The 19,434-nt window shown below is 41.3% G+C and overlaps 1 protein-coding gene across 1 annotated transcript; it reads left to right on the forward strand.

The window, feature by feature from the left end:
* Positions 1–482: 482 nt before the first annotated feature.
* Positions 483–18,783, forward strand: LOC306979322 (caM kinase-like vesicle-associated protein). Its single transcript, XM_079578212.1, has 11 exons — positions 483–785; positions 11,344–11,484; positions 11,575–11,706; positions 14,052–14,126; positions 14,211–14,349; positions 14,506–14,626; positions 14,704–14,779; positions 16,325–16,458; positions 16,529–16,607; positions 16,757–16,844; positions 17,567–18,783. The coding sequence occupies exons 2-11, from the start codon at positions 11,390–11,392 to the stop codon at positions 17,846–17,848; spliced, it is 1,221 nt and encodes a 406-aa protein (XP_079434338.1). The 5' UTR covers positions 483–785; positions 11,344–11,389; the 3' UTR covers positions 17,849–18,783.
* Positions 18,784–19,434: the final 651 nt, after the last annotated feature.

The following is a 19,434-nucleotide window of genomic DNA, read 5'->3' on the forward strand; positions in this document are numbered from 1 at the left end:
GATGCTCGTTCCATTGTCTAATGTCTACTGTGTGCCACTAAAAAGGCCCTAAAAGTAGGAGCAAAATAGCCTATTTAGTCCTTCTAATAAACCCCCTGACTGCCTCACCATTACTGCAGTGAACTATTTTGTGTGTGAAATTCATTCATCCCAAACTCATGCCAACTGTAATCCCAGCACCAGATTTTTCAGGCGCAGAGTTCACGGTGGAAAAATCAGCAGCGCGTCCAATAACATATTTAACAAGCGAACCCGAAATCTGTTTTAAAAAGTGGATTTTTTTTTTTTTTGTGTGTCGATGGGTTAACTTCCGGTGGGACTTTGCTCACAAACACACACTTTGTTTTGATGGGACACTTGCACGCCGCGGTAACAGCGCAGACGTTCACAGGTTCACTCACTGTCAAAACTCCCCTTCACGCGGCTCCTCCAAACATTTTTTTTTTCTTTTTTTTACGCATAAACACATACAGTGCGGCAGACAGCGGCGGCTCACCGACGGACACACACACACGCGCGCGCGCTGCTCCCCTCCGTCCTGCTTCACCAGCCGCTGTTTCCATCACCCGCTCACGTAATACACCCGTGAACGAGCTGACTTCTGCTCCTGGAAATGAGATCTTAAAAATCTGTGTCACATCGCAGCGGATGTAAAAAACAGCAGTCAGCCGAGGAAAAGTAAAAAAAAAAAAAGAAAAAGAAAAAAAGAAGATAAAGATAAAGAAAAAAAGGGCGAAAAACCTCAAATATTGGCAGCAGTTTGTTACCTTTTGACTTCATTAAAGGTAAGTGGGCGCCGCGCTTTGTACAGTCGCCTATTTATCGACTTAAAAAAGATGTATGAAGTGTGCGGATCGGCGAGGGTCGGCGCGCTCTGCCGTTTGAAGCGGTCGGCACGAATTGGATGGAAAACTTTTGCGGCATTGGTACAATAGCCTATCCTATTCAGCGGACTGGCACTTTTTTGGTTGGAACAGCTATGCGTAAATGAAATGTTTGAACTGTCAAGACGCTAAACGTGGACGATGCCCTCCAAACTTCAAAGACACATGAGAGCCTATAATCATATGGCTTTCTAATAATGTCTGGAATTAACTTGTGGAGTTAGACTGCTGCATGCTGGGTGTTGCACAGATGTTTCCTCCTGTTGTCAGTTTGGACTTTTGTTTTGCATGGATTTAGTGGACAAAGTGTGTGTCAGAGACTATTTTCATATCTTTTCTTTTACACATGTGACTGTCACTTCTGGCCACTACTTGTCATGTCTAGCTTATTTCTTAAGATGTTTTGCTTTGGGAGACATTTAAAGCACCATGATTGATCAAAAAGATACACTTAAAATGTAATTTGGCATTTGGGGTTATGAAATGTGAAACTTTGTTCATTCATGACAATATACACACACACACACACACACACACACTCATTAGCCAACTACTAATGTCTAATGGAATCCACAACATATAATGATTGTTATAGTTTTAGGCTATGATTTTCTGAGACATAAACAATACATTGGTGTGGAATGATGTATATTTACACAGTTAAAGGGCTTGCCAGTGCATGGGTAACCTAACTTTTTTCTTTGAGGGATGTGTTTCATGATACATCCCTCAAAAGTGGATGTTCACATACTGGCGATTAATTGTTTAGTGAAATTTTACTTGTCTTAGTCTGACTTTGAATATATCGTGTTAAAAATGGGCAACTTTGGACATGGCTGACTGGTAGACAAACACATGCATATATAGCCTACATAAAATCTTAATATTGTACTGAATGTCTTCTCAGTGGGCTCTCACATGACTATAGCACTAGAACATTTCAACATAACTTTGCTGTATCGGTCACATAATGGTGCGCTGTATAGGAGACGGTCACTAACCTCGCCCATACATGCTTTTCATACATGCTTTTCATACATGCATGCGGTGTTTTTTGGTGTTGAGCGATACCGACAGTACCACAGTGCGGATATACTGTAGCTCCGGTCGCCATGGAAACAAAACAACATCAGAAGAAGCTGGTCGGGGCTTTGGCAATGGTGATGAACAGCAGAGTGTGACAGCAACGAGCACTAAAGAAGACACGAAGGCTCATCCCATCTAAAAGTGTGATGGAGATGGTCTAAGTTTAGGCTGTATATGTTCAGAAAGCCGGCTGCTAAGCATGACAGCAGATACAAATGACGCATTAGGCAGGGGCTGTTTACGGGGAGTTGGCGTGAGCACAAGGCCGTCTGCCAACACGCTTTGTCTTTGAAGAAAATTCACTTGACCCTGGCCAATAAAAAAACATTACATTATGAATGAAGAGCCAGTCTTAGGCAATACACTGTTTTAGATATTGGACAATGGGCAGGAGTTGAACCTATTTCAAAACAAAACCACCATTGAAATTCACTCATTCGTTTTCAAATATCCCCAAAACTGCAAGTTATAATAAGGAAAAATCTACGTTTCAATGCACTTTTATATACTTAAAGCTGAGAAACAAACAAGCTATGTATAATTTCCAATTTCCCAAAGACGTCTGAAAGGATTGATTTAGGAAGAAGACATCATTAGTGGTAAGGAGTCAGATTTCTCTTCACTCGGTTGAGAAAGTGAATGGGCTTGGCTGCACACAGCGACTGGGCATGAGAATCAAGAAGCTAAAATGAAATGCAAAGCATGACTTCAGTGCTAAAATTTGAAGCGGGGGTGAAATCAACATTTGAAATCTATTGAACAGTATACACATTAAAGCGCAAAGTCTTTTCACTTTGTACATGGGATTCACTCATGTCGCTTTTTCCCCTTTTGGCCATTAATAATGTTTTGAATTGCTATGACAGTGGAAATGTTTGCACCACACAAGACCAATGAACACATCAATTTGTTAATACATTTGGCATTGACAATATTTGATGCCTATATCGTCTTTTGATGTGAGCTGGCTTTGAACCCCAATTTGAATATCCAAAGGTTTTGACTTGTCTAAGCATCAACAATTGTGTGAATTATTCGTCACTATATTTCTAAACATCTCCGTTATGAACCCAAAATCCTACATTGTGAATTTGTTTGCGTCAGCCCAAAGCAGAAGGCATGTGTCGTAGGATCTGTACCGAGGATACAAATCACTGCATCACACTGGAGAAAGCAGCAGAAAGATTTAGGAAGACGAGAAAGTGGTCTCCAAAAACACACATTAACAAAAAAAAACTAACCCAGCTTAATCCCAACATGTGACTGCATTTTTCACCTCTGAGGCCAGTGACTAGAGTCTATAGCGGACTGTTTTCTTGCTTAACATCTAGTGACAATGGTGAATGCAGTGTTGCCATGGAAACAAAGGTGTTACTTGTACTTTGTTGTTGGCAGGTGCAACTGGTCAGTATTAGCTAATGTAACCTATTAGTGACAGTGTTACTAATATGCCCCTCAAAAAGCACTTATACAAAGTTGAATTTAGCAGGTATTATTTACACCAGTCAGGTATTTTATAACATTAGGACCACTGACAAGGGAAGGGATTATTACGGATAAATTAATCAATGGCACCAGTATTTGAGAGCAGAATGTTATTGCGCCAGAGCCATGCAAATTGGGCGAGCTTAAGGACTAGAGGGAGTCTGACGACGGCTCAAAGGTGATGTCTATACAACTAGGTCAGAGCATCTACAAAACAGCTGCTCCTGTGGGATGTCTGCAGTATGGTGTTGAATACAACAGATACTATTGCCATATTTCTTACCAAATTTAAAGATCTGTGTGACATGTTGATATAGACTACAACTAACAAGAATGTAAATCTGTTTTTAGGACATGACTTCTTCTGGGATGTGTATTTTGTTACTTCCGCATTGGAAATAGAAAGCAAGATAGTAAAGTGAGTGACCCAAAGACCTATGGCCTCACCCCAGCTCAGGACAATGCTTAGGGTAATGCTGGGTAAACGACAGGATGAGGCTTAAAACCAGCATGAAGAAGAGAAGTAAAATGAGTGTACAACTCAAACGGCCCAATCCCGTTGACCACTTTGAAAACCTTTACTCCTGAGTGACTGAGAGCTTAACAAAACAATTTCAACTTTTACCACAATCAGTATCCCATAAAACTAAGAAGAAATGAGAGAAACACAAAACATGTCACACACTATTTAAGAAATGAGGTCCAATTTGACACAGCGGTATGTGCAGCAACATGGCCTAATCATGGGGTGCAACATTTAAGATATTGAATTGTGTTTGTGGTTTTTTTTTTTGCAGCAAATCATGTGATTGTGATAAGATTGGATAATCATGTGTTTAAATTAAAGATTTAGTTCACAGTTTGCAACACATTTTGCAACACAATTTGAAACAAATCCAGGAACAGGAAGAGCACTTTAAGAACACGCAGGCTAGTGTTCGAGTTGTTATAGGGCTGCTGACCTCAGCATTGTGGGTTCAGGACATGAACTTCGAGTGTTACTTATATGAAGTAGGCTATCATCCATCCATCCATCCATCCATCCATCCATCCATCCATCCATCCATCAATCCATTTTCTTCCGCTTTATCTGAGGCCGGGTCGCAGGGGCAGCAGTCTCAGCAGAGATGCCCAGACTTCCCGGTCCACACCTCCTCCAGCGGTTCCTGGGGGGACCCCGTGGCGACACCAGGCCAGCTCGGAGACATAGTCCCACCAGAGTGCCCTGGGTCTTCCACAAGGCCTCCTCCCAATAGGACATGCCCGGAGCACCTCCCGAGAGAGGTGGCCTGGAGGCATCCGTGGCCCTAGCCACCTCAGCTGGCTCCTTTCGACGTGAAGGAGCAGCGACTCTCCTCTGAGCTCCTCCTGGGTAACTGAGCTCCTCACCCTATCTCGAAGAGTGCGCCCAGCCACCCTGCGGAGGAAACTCATTTCCGACACTTGTATCCGCGATCTTGTCCTTTCGGTCATTACCCAAATCTCATGACCATAGGTGAGGGTGGGAACGTCGGTAAATCGAAAGCTTTGCCCCCCGTCTCAGCTCCCTCTTCACCACAACAGTGGAATCCAAAATTCGACTATCGGCCGGATCCTCCTCTCCAGCACCCTGGAGTAGACCTTACCGGGGAGGCTGAGGAATTTGATCCCACCCTCACATCCCCCTTCTTAAAGAGAGGGACCACCAATCCAGAGGCACTGTCCCCAACACAGTCCTACAACATCCAGAGGCTTAAGGTACTCAGTACTCAGGAATCTCATCCACCCCCAGAGCCCTGCCACCGAGGAGCTTTCAAATCACCTCGGTGACTTCAGCTTTGGTGATTGGCGAGCCCCCCTCCGAGTCCCCAGCCTCTGCTTCCTCATCAGAAGACGTGACTGCTTCCCCTTCCTGAGGTACCGGATGGTTTGCTAGAATCTCCTCGAGGCCGACCGATTGTCCTCCTCCATGGCTTCTCCGAACTCCTCCCAGACCCGAGTTTTTGCCTCTGTGACCGCATGAGATGCCGCACGCTTGGCCTGCCGGTACCTCTCAGCTGCCTCTGAAGTCCCACAAGCCAACAAGGCCATGTAGGACTCCTTCTTCAACTTGACGGCATGCCTTTCTTCTGGGCGCCACCACCGTGTTCGGGGATTGGCGTCGCGACCAGTGACCTTACGGCCACAACTGCGAACAGCCGCATTGACAATGGAGGAGGAGAACATGGTCCACTCCGCTCTCCATTCCTTCGAAATCTGGGTGAAGCTCTTCCTGAGGTGGGAATTGAAGACTCAGGGATCCACCAGGGATTATGATTATGATTATGATTATGATTATGATTATTATGATTATTATTATTATTATTATTATTATTATTATTATTATTATTATTATTATTATTATTATTATTATTATTATTATTATTATTATTATTATTATTAACAACCAGAATTAACCGTATATAACCAGAAATAATGCTGTTGGCCAGAAAAATACCTGAATGAAAAGCCCTGCAGGAATTGGCAAAAAATAGTTTGCTATTGTGCTATTTTATTTATTGCTTTTCACTGTGGCACATTTTGCACTGTCATTCAGTTTATTTTTCTTGCAAACAGGGAGCACAGAGATTTATTCTGCAAACTCCTTTTCAAAAACTGAATTGTGCATCTATTGTGTGGCACTTGCAGATGGCACAGCACAAACGTACTCCACTTTACACCACAGCAGATAATGTCTGACTATAATAGTTCCTTCCTGAGGCAACCCCAAACTCGTTTATTGAGTCTTGGCATTGGCAAAAACATTACTCTGGATTGTGCTTAGTTCTTGGAAAATGGTCAAGGCTGAACGGTGTTATTTTGACAGAGGTCACTTGACACTTTGGGTGTCACTTTCAATATTTCAGATTTTTAAATTCATTATTAAGTGCTGTGACACACTAAATAACAGAGTGGCCAGTGTAATACAATATACAATACGCAATGTGCATAAGACAATATTTCAGATTTTCATAGGCATTTTAAGAACTCTATTATAAGGATATGCTTTGCAGTTATTTTTTATTCTATACAGAACTCTCAAAAGTGACTAGCAATATCAAATTTCATAACGCAATGTTGAAACTTGATGATTTTCAAGTTGATAATGTAGGTTTTCTAAATGCACTCGCGACATGAGCCATCTGTGCATGCCCGTCTATGTGGAGCACTTCATTAAGATGGTTTAAAAAGGCAGAGATAAAGGCGACTGATTCAGCACTATTCAAGTATGTGAATCTTTCTGCTGCTGGTGGTGAAGGGGGAAATCTTTTATCTTTGTGAATACAGGGAAACTATTTAACAAGAGGCTGGGAATCGGCGTGAATTGATCAGATTGTGCAGCGGGTTGAGGCAGAGACAGATGGAGACTGAGGAATTGATGTATGTGGTGAAAAAAAAAACACTGAATGCTTTCTGTGTTACATCTGTTGGTAGTTTGGAAACATGTACGGGATGCTATTGCAGCAGGGGTCTGCCCTTTTGTTGTAACTTTACAGCACACTCAAAAGAGGGAAATCACAAAGCATAATTATGAATTTATCCGTAACTGTGCATGTTTTCTGCTATTTATTGAATGCAATTAGACAAAGATGGACTGATGAACTTGACACAAGGCTTGAGGCTGCTAAAAAGTCTCTCTGCTGTTTTTCTGGACTAAATTTAGTTTCCCTGATTCCTGTGTGGTTCTAGTCACACAGAGTTCTGTCCTAAAATAGATGCTGGCACTGGTTGATGATTCTGCAGCCATACTCCAGACATTGTTGACTACAATCGAAGTCAGGTGCCAAATAAGAAGGCTGTTTTAATTCAAATGCATTCCTTGGAGCATTTCAGGGTTGCTTTCGGGCAAATTTGTCCACCGAAAGAAAAAAAAATGAACTGACTGTTTGTTTCTTTTGCTGCTGACAGGAGATGGTCCGTGATGACATGTGGTCGGGAGCTGCTGGTTGCGTAACAAGAGTTTTAGCACACTGCTGTTTTCTTGTTTGCCACCAACTAATCCATTGTAATATCATTTGCCACGCACCTGCACATGTAGAAAGAACAATGGAGTAAGTGTCCAGCAGAATAGAATGAGCCCGTATGTGCCCGTGTCAGGTTTTCACGATTTTGTAGTTAATATTTAGTTTAATGGAAATGCCCGTGGTACACGAGTCGTAGGAAAGTTAAGTAGAAGTGGCAGAATTCCAGACTCAAAGGACAGAACTGGGACTTGCTCACGTCTCTTTTGGTACAGTGACAACCTCTTTTTATATCACATCTTGTGCCATTTCCAATGAGGAAGCAAAATGTTACCACTTACTAGGTTACTGTTTTGTACTGTGGAGGCATGATCTTCGTGTGCATTAAATGTGCCAAGTCAAAACCTATATCGTGCTATTCTGTGTATTTTAATAGCCCTCAGCTGCCACACTTAACCTCTTACTCCCCCATCATAACCAAGTGCATTTTCTCCAGTTCAGCCTTACCCAAATCTAAAAGGTTTCAGCCAGTATAGGCTAGGGTAACGCCTCATTTTTTTGTAACAAAATGCAAGTTGTTACTTTTTTTGTGTGCCATATTTTCAACGCTTTTCGACGCTTTGTTGCTCTTTTCTTGTGTTTTTGGTCACTTTTCCATTGTTTTTTTTTCCATTACTCCATTACTTCCATTACAATTGTTGTTGTGTTGTCATCCTCGGTTTCATCTCGTTTTTGACGCCATCTTGACTCTTTTTTTTTCTCAAGCTTTTAGATTTGGGTAAAGCTGAACTGGAGAAATTGTGATGACTTCATGTGGGGGTTAAAGAGGTTAACAATGATCTTCGTTTTGCTTTTTTTAATTTTTTTATTTTTTTATTTAATAGAGACAGATACACAAACATATTATCAATGAGCAATCCAATGGTTTCAACACCAGTCCTTATAAGGGCTTTTATAAGTTTAAAAATAATAAAAAGCTACAATGAGTACAGTCATTTGTCAGAAGATGAAATACCAATACACAATTATAACCTACACATATTGAGTTTGCTTAAAAGGAGTGTTGTTTTTTTCAGTGTAGCACATTGAACATTGTTTTTGTGCATAAGATTTAACGTCATAAAAAGTGATTTGTAAACTTTGTGCTATATCTTACCATGTATATTTTCTTAGATGCTAGTTCTCGCGCTCCTTGTTAGCATCCATACCCCGTGGTAGTGACAGAGTCCTGGCTCCTGCTCCAGACAGCGCCTCACTCACATCCTCCCACTCTCCACATCCACAACATCCACTGAAGGAACTGCCAACAATCACTGTTTACATTCACACGGCCTACAGCTTTTGTGCCCGGGAATATCCAGCGGCTTTGGTTGTATCTTTTGTTCCACCGCAACAGTTTAGCCTCATAACCTCGTCACAAATCTGAGCAGTGAAGGAAGATATGTGTATTTGTGAACACTTTGGAGATGAAGTGCATTCTCAGTACTTTGTCACTGGCAGTGCATTACAGTACAGGCTTCTGGAGGGCTATGGGAAAATTGGGGGATATTTCAATAGCAGTTTCGAGCTCCATTCTGGTTGGTTTCAAGGCAGTCCAGTTGCGTTTCATTCACAAAGACGCATAGGAAAAGTAAGAATAAATCAGTTTGAGTATTGACTTGGAGGCAGATTAATTTGTGTGCATTTTGTTCTGTATTTAGAACTGGAAATAATGTGTGTCTGGCCAAACAACAAAATAAGCAGTGAGTCCAAGGCTACGTTGTTCCCAGAAGCACAATATACTGAACAGAACATTTGTTCTTTGTGGCATACATAGATTTTACATAACACTTTTTTTTGTCAGCAAGCTCTTGTAGCCCATCTTTCCAGTCCTTTACAGTGCATTAAACTGAAACGATGGGTCAAGTCCACCTGAATCTCTTGAATAATGTGTTGCAGTGCTATGGGCTGACTCACTGCAGGTGCTCTCTCTCTGAGCCCAGCTACAGTATGTTTATCATTAAATGTATTTTTCATTCCTTCTCTTCTGGTGAAATCGTGGATTATTTTTGAGGATGTGATTTATATGCGTTATCTCATATCTTACAGTTGTTGCTTCCCACTGGCTTTGTGGTGTGTCGATGTCGGCCCATTCAGTAACATGGGTGTGAGACAGTTTGCATCGTGTCCTGGCTCACAATAAGCTGTTTTATTGTGGCCCCGATTCAACATTTCTCCATATGCATCTCCATTAACACGTTGTGGCGAAAATATCTCATCTTTAAGCAGCACCTACAGGAAACAACAAAAGGGACCAACAAGGAGATGGTGATAGACTGTGGAGGGAGCTGTGCAGGAGGAAGAGGAAGGACGAGGTGGAGCTGACCAGTGCAGGACACCACGCTCTGAGACGGGGACAAGCCCAGGAGGCGGTGCACCGTTTCAGACGATCAGAGGAGACAGAGGGCAGCTACAGTTTCTCCATCCTCCAAGGTCATGCGGGTGGAGTGGCTGAAGGACAACGAGATCATCGACCCGGCCGAGGACAGGAACTTCTACATCACCGTGGACACAACCTGATCATCAAGCAGGCGCGTCTGTCCCACACGGCCAACTACACCTGTGTGGCCAAGAACATCGTGGCCAAGCGCAAGAGCTCCACCGCCGTGGTCATCGTCTACGGATTTCCCATCAACCAGTGCTCCTCCTGTGACCAAAACAGTGAAGATGGCGGCCGCGACACAACCATCTTTCACCAAAGAAAAAAAATAGTGGAAAAAGAGTGGTGCGCACTGAATGGGTGCTGCTGCCGGATGCTCTCTCATCGAATGCAATTTCTCCATCTATGAGATCAATAAAGTATCATCTTATCTTATCTTATCTTACCTGCAGACACCACATTTTCCAGTCATGTAGGCTACTTGTTTAAAGGCACACTGCGTAACATTTTGAATTATACTGTTGCCATCAATACGAAACCTGCTCCAAATGACCAGCTCAACACAGAAAATACAATTTCTGTAGTGGGTGATCAAAGAATGGGTTTGGATGAGGAACTAACCTGTTTAAGTCTCAAATTCTGCTGACTTTAGTCCACATCTCCATGGAGACGAGCTGGAGACGTACCCACTCCCGGTGATGTTACAGTCATGTTTTAGGAAAGATGAGCCGCTCACAGCAAAAGCACCTGTTTGTTTGTACATTTATGAGTATGTTTCATCTGTCATGAAATAAATGCTTGTATTTCAATTTTATATATTGGGAAAATTCTACACGCCTTTAAGTTTTTTTGTTGTTGTTTTTTTCGAGACAAGGGTTTTTCAATACGTAACTCCCGGCCTGATTTAATGTGTTTTCTCCCCCAATAATAAGTGTTTTTATATACTAAATAAGATATCCAACATCCTCTCTGAAACTCAACTAAACATGAAACATAAAAAATATAAAATAATTGAAACCTGGCTTGTTTGATAAGCAATTCTGGCCATATTCATAGAAAATAGCTTAAGTTAATAAAAAGAATGTTAAATGAAGGAAAACCTGCTGTACATTTTTCTTATATTTATATTTAATAATGTCCACCAAAGGTTTCAATTTGTGTTGTTTGTATTTTCTCATTCACTCTCTTCGGCTCACACAATCAGAAGCCAATAGATGTGGCAAAGATGTGACTCAAATCTTTACCACTAAGTTGTTGTTTGTGTGAGACCTGTTGACGTGTCCTGTATAGCGAGACACTTCACTAACACTATTGCTTTTTATTCTCTGGAGGTTTGGCACACTGTTCTCAGCAGACTCCAAACTGTATGTTGTTCCTCTGCAGAGCTCTGTATGTTCTTTGATTCGGATTCTTTATACATTATAGATGCACGTTGTCTGCCATGCCCACTGCAGTAACGTCTCCCCTCTTTCCCCATCTTTCTGCGCAGATTGTGTTGTGCTGTGGAGTTTTTCGCGGCCCCGGCCCGAGCTGCCATGCCATTTGGTTGTTTAACACTCGGGGAGAAGAAGGATTACAATAGTCCCGCAGAAGTCACCGACAAATATGACCTGGGACAAGCTGTCAAGTCGTAAGTGATCTTTTGAGCCGGGAGCAATCTGATCTGCCTCTGTGCTGTATTATGTGATATTATGTACCGAAAATCCTTTTTTTTTTCTAGGGAGGAGTTCTGTGAGATCTTCCGGGCGAAGGATCGGACCACCTTGAAAATGTACACCTGTAAAAAGTTTCACAAAAAGGACGGAAGGAAAGTGAGGAAAGCTGCCAAGAATGAGATAATGATCCTCAAGATGTGAGTGTTGTTTCATGCTCCATATGTGCCAATACCGACTACTTCAAAAAACATGGTTTATTTTAGACCTGACAGCGTTTCCAGCGTCAACACGGTCAGCATTCACTTTTCAGAAATAAGAGGACAGTCTTTGATTCCCTCACACGATGAGGCTTAAACTAAACAGTTGACTTTCTCCGGTTTGGTCTGCAATCTGACAGGATCTATAGGGATGACCTGATTTATGGTAAATACAAAATATGGCTGTAATTATCCACATGTTCGTTTTGCTGTCAGTGGTGTAAGACTTTTTCCATTGTGGAGAAGGTTTTCAATTTATCATCTTTGCCGAATTGTTTTTGGATTGAAGATTGAAGATGCTTTGCCTTTTATTTGAAAGGTTTCCTTGAGGTTGCAGCGACCCACCTCAGGCAGAACAACTTTCCCATTTAACAAAGTGATAAGGGAGCGTTTAGAGCAATAATAACCCAAACAATGAACAAAGATGATTTCTCTTTCAATCACAGAACCATAATTGTGCTATGCTGAAAAGAGTTAAAGCCACAAGATGAATTGTGACAGATGTTAAGGCTCAACATTTCAATTAACCAGATCACTTCTCCAGGGCTAAAGTTAGTAACTGAGTTCCAACAATATTACCAAGAGGGCAGGGACACAAATCAGTGTGTAGGTCTCAACGGCTGGTTCCCAAAGCCTAGGTACCTTGCTATGCCTTGGTCTGAAGTGGGCGTGGTCAGGCTTCTACATCATCACTCACCGCCCGAGTGCTGTTCCAATGCTCAAGTCAGGATACATCAGTGTAGCCTTCGCTGCCTTTCAACAGCCAAAATCACCCATAATGCACCAAGGCGCTTAGAAAATAAAGAAGAAAAAACAGTGGTGCTGGCTTGTGTGACTTGTTAAAGCTCTTAAAGCAGTGCTTGCGTTTTTTTTATTTTTTATATATTAATTGTCCTTGAGAGTAAATTCTATGCTGACAGAAAAGATAAAGGGAGAGAGGGATATTGTACGTCCAATTAGACAATGGAGATCATTTTTTTCACCCAAACTTGGCTGTAAATACTGTTTAAGTGGCGCTAGCCAGTTAGCTTTGCCCGTTAGCCTGTTAGCTTCTTCTTCGGGATTCCATTAGTGTGTATTACTTACACTGACCCGGTGGAAGTGCAGTCGCAATGGTGGTTTTCTGGCCAGAGACACCAGGGGAGATGAAAGACCCTCCAATCATCCCATTAACACTTGTATTACCCCCAGAGGGACTATGGAAAGGATTTATGAAGGTAAACAAGTTACTTAGTACTGCTTTAAATTCCACTTTTTAAGAAAAAAATACCTGCTTTGACTTGTTTAATGGCTCTACAGCCAGTGTTCATTTTAGTTGTCTTTTTAGTCAATAATAGAAAAACTGAATAATTTGTTTTGTTAATTTGAAATGTACATTATTTGGCTCAAACATTCAAGCAAATGTCACGACATTGCAAAGAACCAGATTTGTTTTTTGGGCATTGAAATTAATATATATATATGGCATTTTCACATTTTTATTGCTACAGTGTCCCCCTTTCGAGTTTTTATTTTTATTTTTTCAGATTTGATCTCTGAGGTACCTCGGCTTTGGGAAACAGCCCTTGGAAGTTTTGTTTTTGGAGAGTTTTCCTTAATGTGATCAATCTTCAACACCCGTGTACTGTTTAATTTCTCAAAAAATGTATTCAAAAAGCGTGAATAGGTATCCTGTTGTCTTGATCTGAATGTATGATATTGAATTCTACAATGTCGTAAAGACACAACCTTTAACACATACATGTTTAATTCTGAAACACAAAATCTGTTTGACTGACGGCTTCCTGCCTGTTCCAATATTCACAGCTTGCTTGGGGCCTCAAAACATATTGGAAAGTATTAGTCAGCATCATTTACTGCCTGCTCTATACTGTACATTACACATAAGTCATATCATTGCAGTCTGACTTGATCACCAAGGAGCCTTTAGAAGCAAGTCTAAGTGAAGACAGCTGATATATTCCCATAAATATAAGTTTATTCCATTGGTCACAAAATAATGTCACAGAACTAGTGAATTGAGATAAAAAACAACAACAACCCTGAAACGCTAAAGTTCATGTAAAAAAGACGTCAACTTTGAGAGGAAAAAAACAACAGTATTTTCCCCAAAATGCTTAGACATTGCTACAGGAACACTGCATAAACACTGGGGGTATCTATTTCTGTTGCTACCATGCTATGCACAAAGGGAAGAGACTTTATATGCTATAGAAGAGTGTAGAGAGCTCTCTTGCCTTTGCCTACCAATAGATTAATTTAACTCTCTTCCTGCATGTCAAAAGGGTAAAACATCACAACATCCTGCAGCTGGTTGACGCTTTCGAAACCAAGAAAGAATACTTCATCTTCCTGGAGCTGTGAGTATTATGGGAGGCAAAGCGACTGCCAATCTAAGAATATTTTTTACTCTGTTATGACACGTTTGGCGGTGACTTGTGCAGCGCTACAGGCAGAGAGGTCTTTGACTGGATTCTGGATCAAGGGTACTATTCGGAGCGGGACACCAGCAACGTTATGAGGCAGGTGTTGGAAGCAGTCGCCTACCTGCACTCCCTGAAAATCGTCCACAGAAATCTCAAGGTGACAGAAATGTTTCAACATACTTTACCATTCAAAAAGATGGGATTAGCAGCCTATGTATTCAAAGTTCGAATAGTGTGTCCCAGTCGCTATGGCCTGTGCTGTTCACTAATGTTAATGTTACTGACACTGAAGTTACCGATTTTTCTTTCGTAGCTGGAGAATTTGGTGTACTATAATCGACTGAAGCACTCCAAAATTGTAATCAGTGACTTTCAGTTGGCGAAGCTGGAGAACGGGTTGATCAGAGACCCGTGTGGCACCCCAGAATATCTTGGTACGTTCTGTTTCACTTCAAATCTCCAGCAACATACAGCGTGTCCTCCGTACTGACATTTTTTCAAATTGTTTCAGCCCCTGAAATGGTCGGGAGACAGAGATATGGGCGGCCTGTAGACCTTTGGGCAATAGGTGTCATCATGTATATACTGTAAGTAGTGGCCTGCTGTAATGACATCGATGGCACAGTGCCTGAGGGGCTCCTTGTTCCCTCATCAACCTTAAACATGTACGATAGGCGAACTCCCCCGGCTGAATAGTTCTGACACCTGACCGAGCCTCGCTCATCATCTGCAAATGGGCACTGGGTACTTCACATTTTGTCCCAACTGCAGCAACCACTATCTCACATGCGTCTTTAAAGTGATGGCCTTTAAGTTTGCAAAGTGAGGAAATATGGAGTGAAATTTGAAAGTAAACAATCAAATTCCTCCCCTCTTTAACCAGAAAGCCCTTCTTTGTTTGTAAAATGAGGAGAGCAGTAACAGAATTTTCAAATGGAAACTATCAAGCTCCTCCCCCACCTCTCCTGATTGGTCCTGACAGGCTGGTTCACAGGAAAAGCTTGTCTCATTGGTCAACAAGACTCTGATTATTGCTGAGATCCAGGAAGGAGTTTACAAAAAAATAACATATATATTCACCTTATTCCGGAAGTTCACGTGGGCGCCGCCATGAATTGTGCCCGCCCCTTTTCTCCTATCTGTTAACATGGCACCGGAGAAGTCCACATAAAATCGGCTACTACACGAAAACAAAGCCGTTTTTCGGCCGCGCTGAGAAACGATGCAGTGTTGACTTGTTGGTGCAAATGAACATTGGCCATTTTTTAAATATTTAATTCCTACCCTGATTTATTGAGTTTTGAATTTACAAAAACAAGGCAAAATTTTAACTTTTTTATTCTAAAAAAAACATCTTACTTCAAACTCAACAAGAAATCCAAAATCCCCTCTGAAACATTTAAACCAGGCTCCGTCCATTATTCAGGTTGCCAAAAATATGTGGAATCTTGGGCATTTTTAGGCATAAAAGGCCAGTTTCAAATCGATATCTCTAAAAAAAGAAAACGGTCTAAAAGTAAACCCATAAAGTGCAGTTATACGAGTGATCTGCTTGTAAAGTATCGGGCTACGTTTGTTCAATTTCTTCTGGAAAGGAGCCTCCAGATGCCTTCAAATCCTATCGTTCAAAGATTTTACATTAAATGTGTACTTTTCTTTATTGTGTTAATCATAATACTACCAACATAATGATGATGTAGGCTTTTTTGTTTGCTGACAAAAACACCACTGTGTCTCTTTGAGACTTTAATTTGGCTCTTTTGATGCTGATTGTTGCAGACCCCTGTTCTATGGGAACAAAGTACACCTTGCTTTAAGATATGGTGTAGTCTTGATATTTGTGTCAAATATAAATAAGTTCTAGATTATAAATAAAAGGCGTATTCAGGTTGTAGGTAAATTGTGTGAAAAGTTCTGAAGTGCAGAGTAAAAGAAGCTATTTTACTTCTCATCATTAATACATTCAGTATGGCCGGTATCATGGTGTCATTACTTCAATCTGCTATCTCTTCTTAAACCAAAAATCTCAAACTCCCAGTCTCTACCAGGGTTGGGTTATGAAAGGTTTAAGAATATTGTTGTAAAATGGAGGTCAATGGATGGGTTGGCCTAAACATGTCTCTTATCAACAGGTTGTCTGGGAATCCTCCATTCTATGATGACGGCGATGAAGATGAGGACAGTCGTGACAAAAATCTCTTCATTAAGATTTTATCGGGAGACTATGAATTTGACTCTCCATATTGGGATGACATTTCTGATTCTGGTTAGTGCTCATTCAGTGTAATCATTGTTATTGTACATTTTGTGTGTTAATGGCTCCTGTTGTTCTCCAGCCAAGTCTTTAGTGGCCTCTCTGATGGAGGTAGACCAGGACCAGCGGCTCACGGCGCAGGAAGCTATTAGCCATGAATGGTAAGAACTCAAAATGATTCAGAGCAGTGGACACCGACCTCTTAGACCCGAAGCTACATTGAAAGGGTCTATTTGGCCATGGGTAACTAACTCAAGAGGTTAAGGCCCATTCAGCTTTACTTAACTACAATAACTGTTTGTCGTCACAGGATTTCAGGAAATGCGGCTTCTGACAAAAACATCAAGGATGGAGTTTGTGCTCAGATTGAGAAGAACTTTGCCAAAGCCAAGTGGAAGGTACAATGTTTCTGTCGGATTAGATTTGTAGCCTAGGACATCATAAAGTAACGGGGCGCGCCTTGAAGCTCTGATATGCAGGGCCACATTGTTGGTTTGAGTGACGAAACAAACTAAGCCTTTTTTAAATAGTGACTTCCTTTTAATATATGTGCAATAATATGCTGAAATACACTATACATTATCTACCCATATAAAATAATATGTATAATAAAAGTGCCTGATGGGGAAATGTTGTTCTAATGTGTTGAACTTGTAGTGCCATTTATCTGCTGGCCTGCTACAATATAAGTAAGACATCTACTCGCAAAAATAACCTTGCAGTTTTCTTCGTTTAAGGGGCAGTTTGTTCATGTTTGATTCCTCAAAACGTGCAAGGAAAGCGAATAAGTCATTCAGTTCCAATCTCTGAGCATATGAAACTAGAGCTGCCCTGAAATCATTAGAAAGAGACCGGAGAATCTGCTTGCTCTTCATAAAACACACAGTAGGCCCGCCACAGGACATCAGCAGGTTCACAGGCCAATTGTTTTCAGGCCATTCGATATTAAAAATGCATGAACGAGACAAAAGTTAAAACACAACCCCAGCTGTGTTTTTCATTAGGTATCAATGTTATAAAGTACATTGAAAATGGGAAGTTTAGGTGTCATTTTTCTGTCCACTAACTATAGCACGACCCCCATTGTTTTGACCTGTGCGCGTGTATCCGCTCGTTGCAGAAAGCGGTACGAGTGACCACCCTGATGAAGAGACTTCGTGCGTCTGAGGGAGAGTCCGGCGCTAGTCCCGGGGCCGTGGCTGACCCCAATGCCCCCACCCCCACCCCCCTGACCGGAGCAGGAGCAGGGGGCCTGAGCATGGCCGCCAGCATCAAGGCCGCTCTCAGCGAAAAGTCCTCGGACACACAGACTGTCTCAATGTTCGCAGCGAGACCGGACGAGCAGCCGCCCCAGACAGGATGCAATGGCGACGCCGTCCAGGTGCAGAAAAAGGCAGAATAGGTTCAAAACAAAAACAAAGGGAAGAATTAGTTGAACCATTGCCAGCCAAACACATACCTGCTGTCACCCGTGATACTTTCGGCTTGATACAAGGCCATGTTTGTTTTGACCTGAGCTGACTTTTTTCAACAGCGTCATGCGTTCTGTCATCTTGCCTCTTGTGTTGGTTGACCTAATAGTGTTTTGTTTTGTTGATTTGTGTATAATTCCCTTTAAAGCTATTTGAAAAGTAGCCCTTTGCTGGTTTCCTTGCCCTTCACTGTTTAAGCGAAAATGTATTTTAGTGAAACCCATTGACTTTGACTAACTGTATATATTGTAGAGGTGTTTGTATGCTCAACATGTTTCTAGATGTCAGCTTCACAAGTTAGAACCATACTTTGGACCGGTAAAGGACAAACTAAGTCGACTTTGATAAAAATTTTGTCAGATGTTTCACATACAAAAGAGGTTTTATGTCCAGGTATTCATGTTTCTTAGTACAATGTGTCAGATATCACACGTCTGACAAATAGGATGCCGAGGCCTACAGTTTAGTTATCAGAGCAGCAGAAAGTAACAATCTAAGATGCAAGCAAGTCATGTAATTAATTTGTTTTTCTTTCTTTTCAGTTGAAGTGCCTTAATATTTGTTGCAGTAGGTTGATATAGCTACTCAAGTGTTTCAGATACAGCCACTTGAGTCTCGCCGGTGTCTGAAATATTTGAGCGACTACTTTCCTTTGCTTTCTGTTTCTGTGTCTTGTGCTGCTTTGTTGGTTTTAGTGTTTTATGTCTAATTTGACACAGTTACATGTAGAATTCTAGTTAAAATGTTAATTTGTAATGTGATGTTAGATGTTATTGTGTAACTTGTCACTTGTAATTAAAAAAGTCCAAGTGATTTACCAATGTTTGTTTTCACGGTTGTGTATTTTATGAAAGCCAATTCTTTAGCTACTTTTAGCAAACAACTGGTTGTTCCAATGCTTGTGGCTAAATAAAATGAGCAATACAATCTTGACTTCATTTTTTTAATATATATGTATCAACAGCAGAGGCTCAGAAAGCATCTGTGGGGAAAAAATGGCTGTGTGACTGGAATCAACTGGATTTCAGCTATATTTTTATAGGCATTTTGATCTTGCATAGTTTTATTCTGGTATGGTTAATTTATGTTATTTGACTATTTAGATAGGACTATTTAGTCATGTTGGTTTAGACTTTGTTCATGTATTCATAAGTTAACTCTACAACTGGTAGAATCAACCTTAATATGAAACATGCCAAATTCTGAAACGACACTGTGCCATGGATCTAAACTAGTAAAGTAATTCAGTTTCCAGCCGCTAGGTGATGGTGTTGCTCAATACGACACCTGTGCTGAATAAATGTCAGAATAAATCACTGATCACTGTCATGTATCATGGGTTACTCAGGACATTATTATAGAGCCATGGTTAACATTAAAAACGAACTGGATTTTGAAGAAGAGCCACGAGAACAACAACTAGAGCTTACAGGAGAAGAATGAGAACCAGAACCAGAAGAAGCGACACTGGCTGATGTGCTGGCCTGGCTGCAGTGTACAGGAGGGTGACCACTAC

Source organism: Gobius niger (genome assembly GCF_951799975.1).
Source record: "Gobius niger genome assembly, chromosome: 20".
In the NCBI taxonomy this organism is placed as follows: domain Eukaryota; kingdom Metazoa; phylum Chordata; class Actinopteri; order Gobiiformes; family Gobiidae; genus Gobius; species Gobius niger.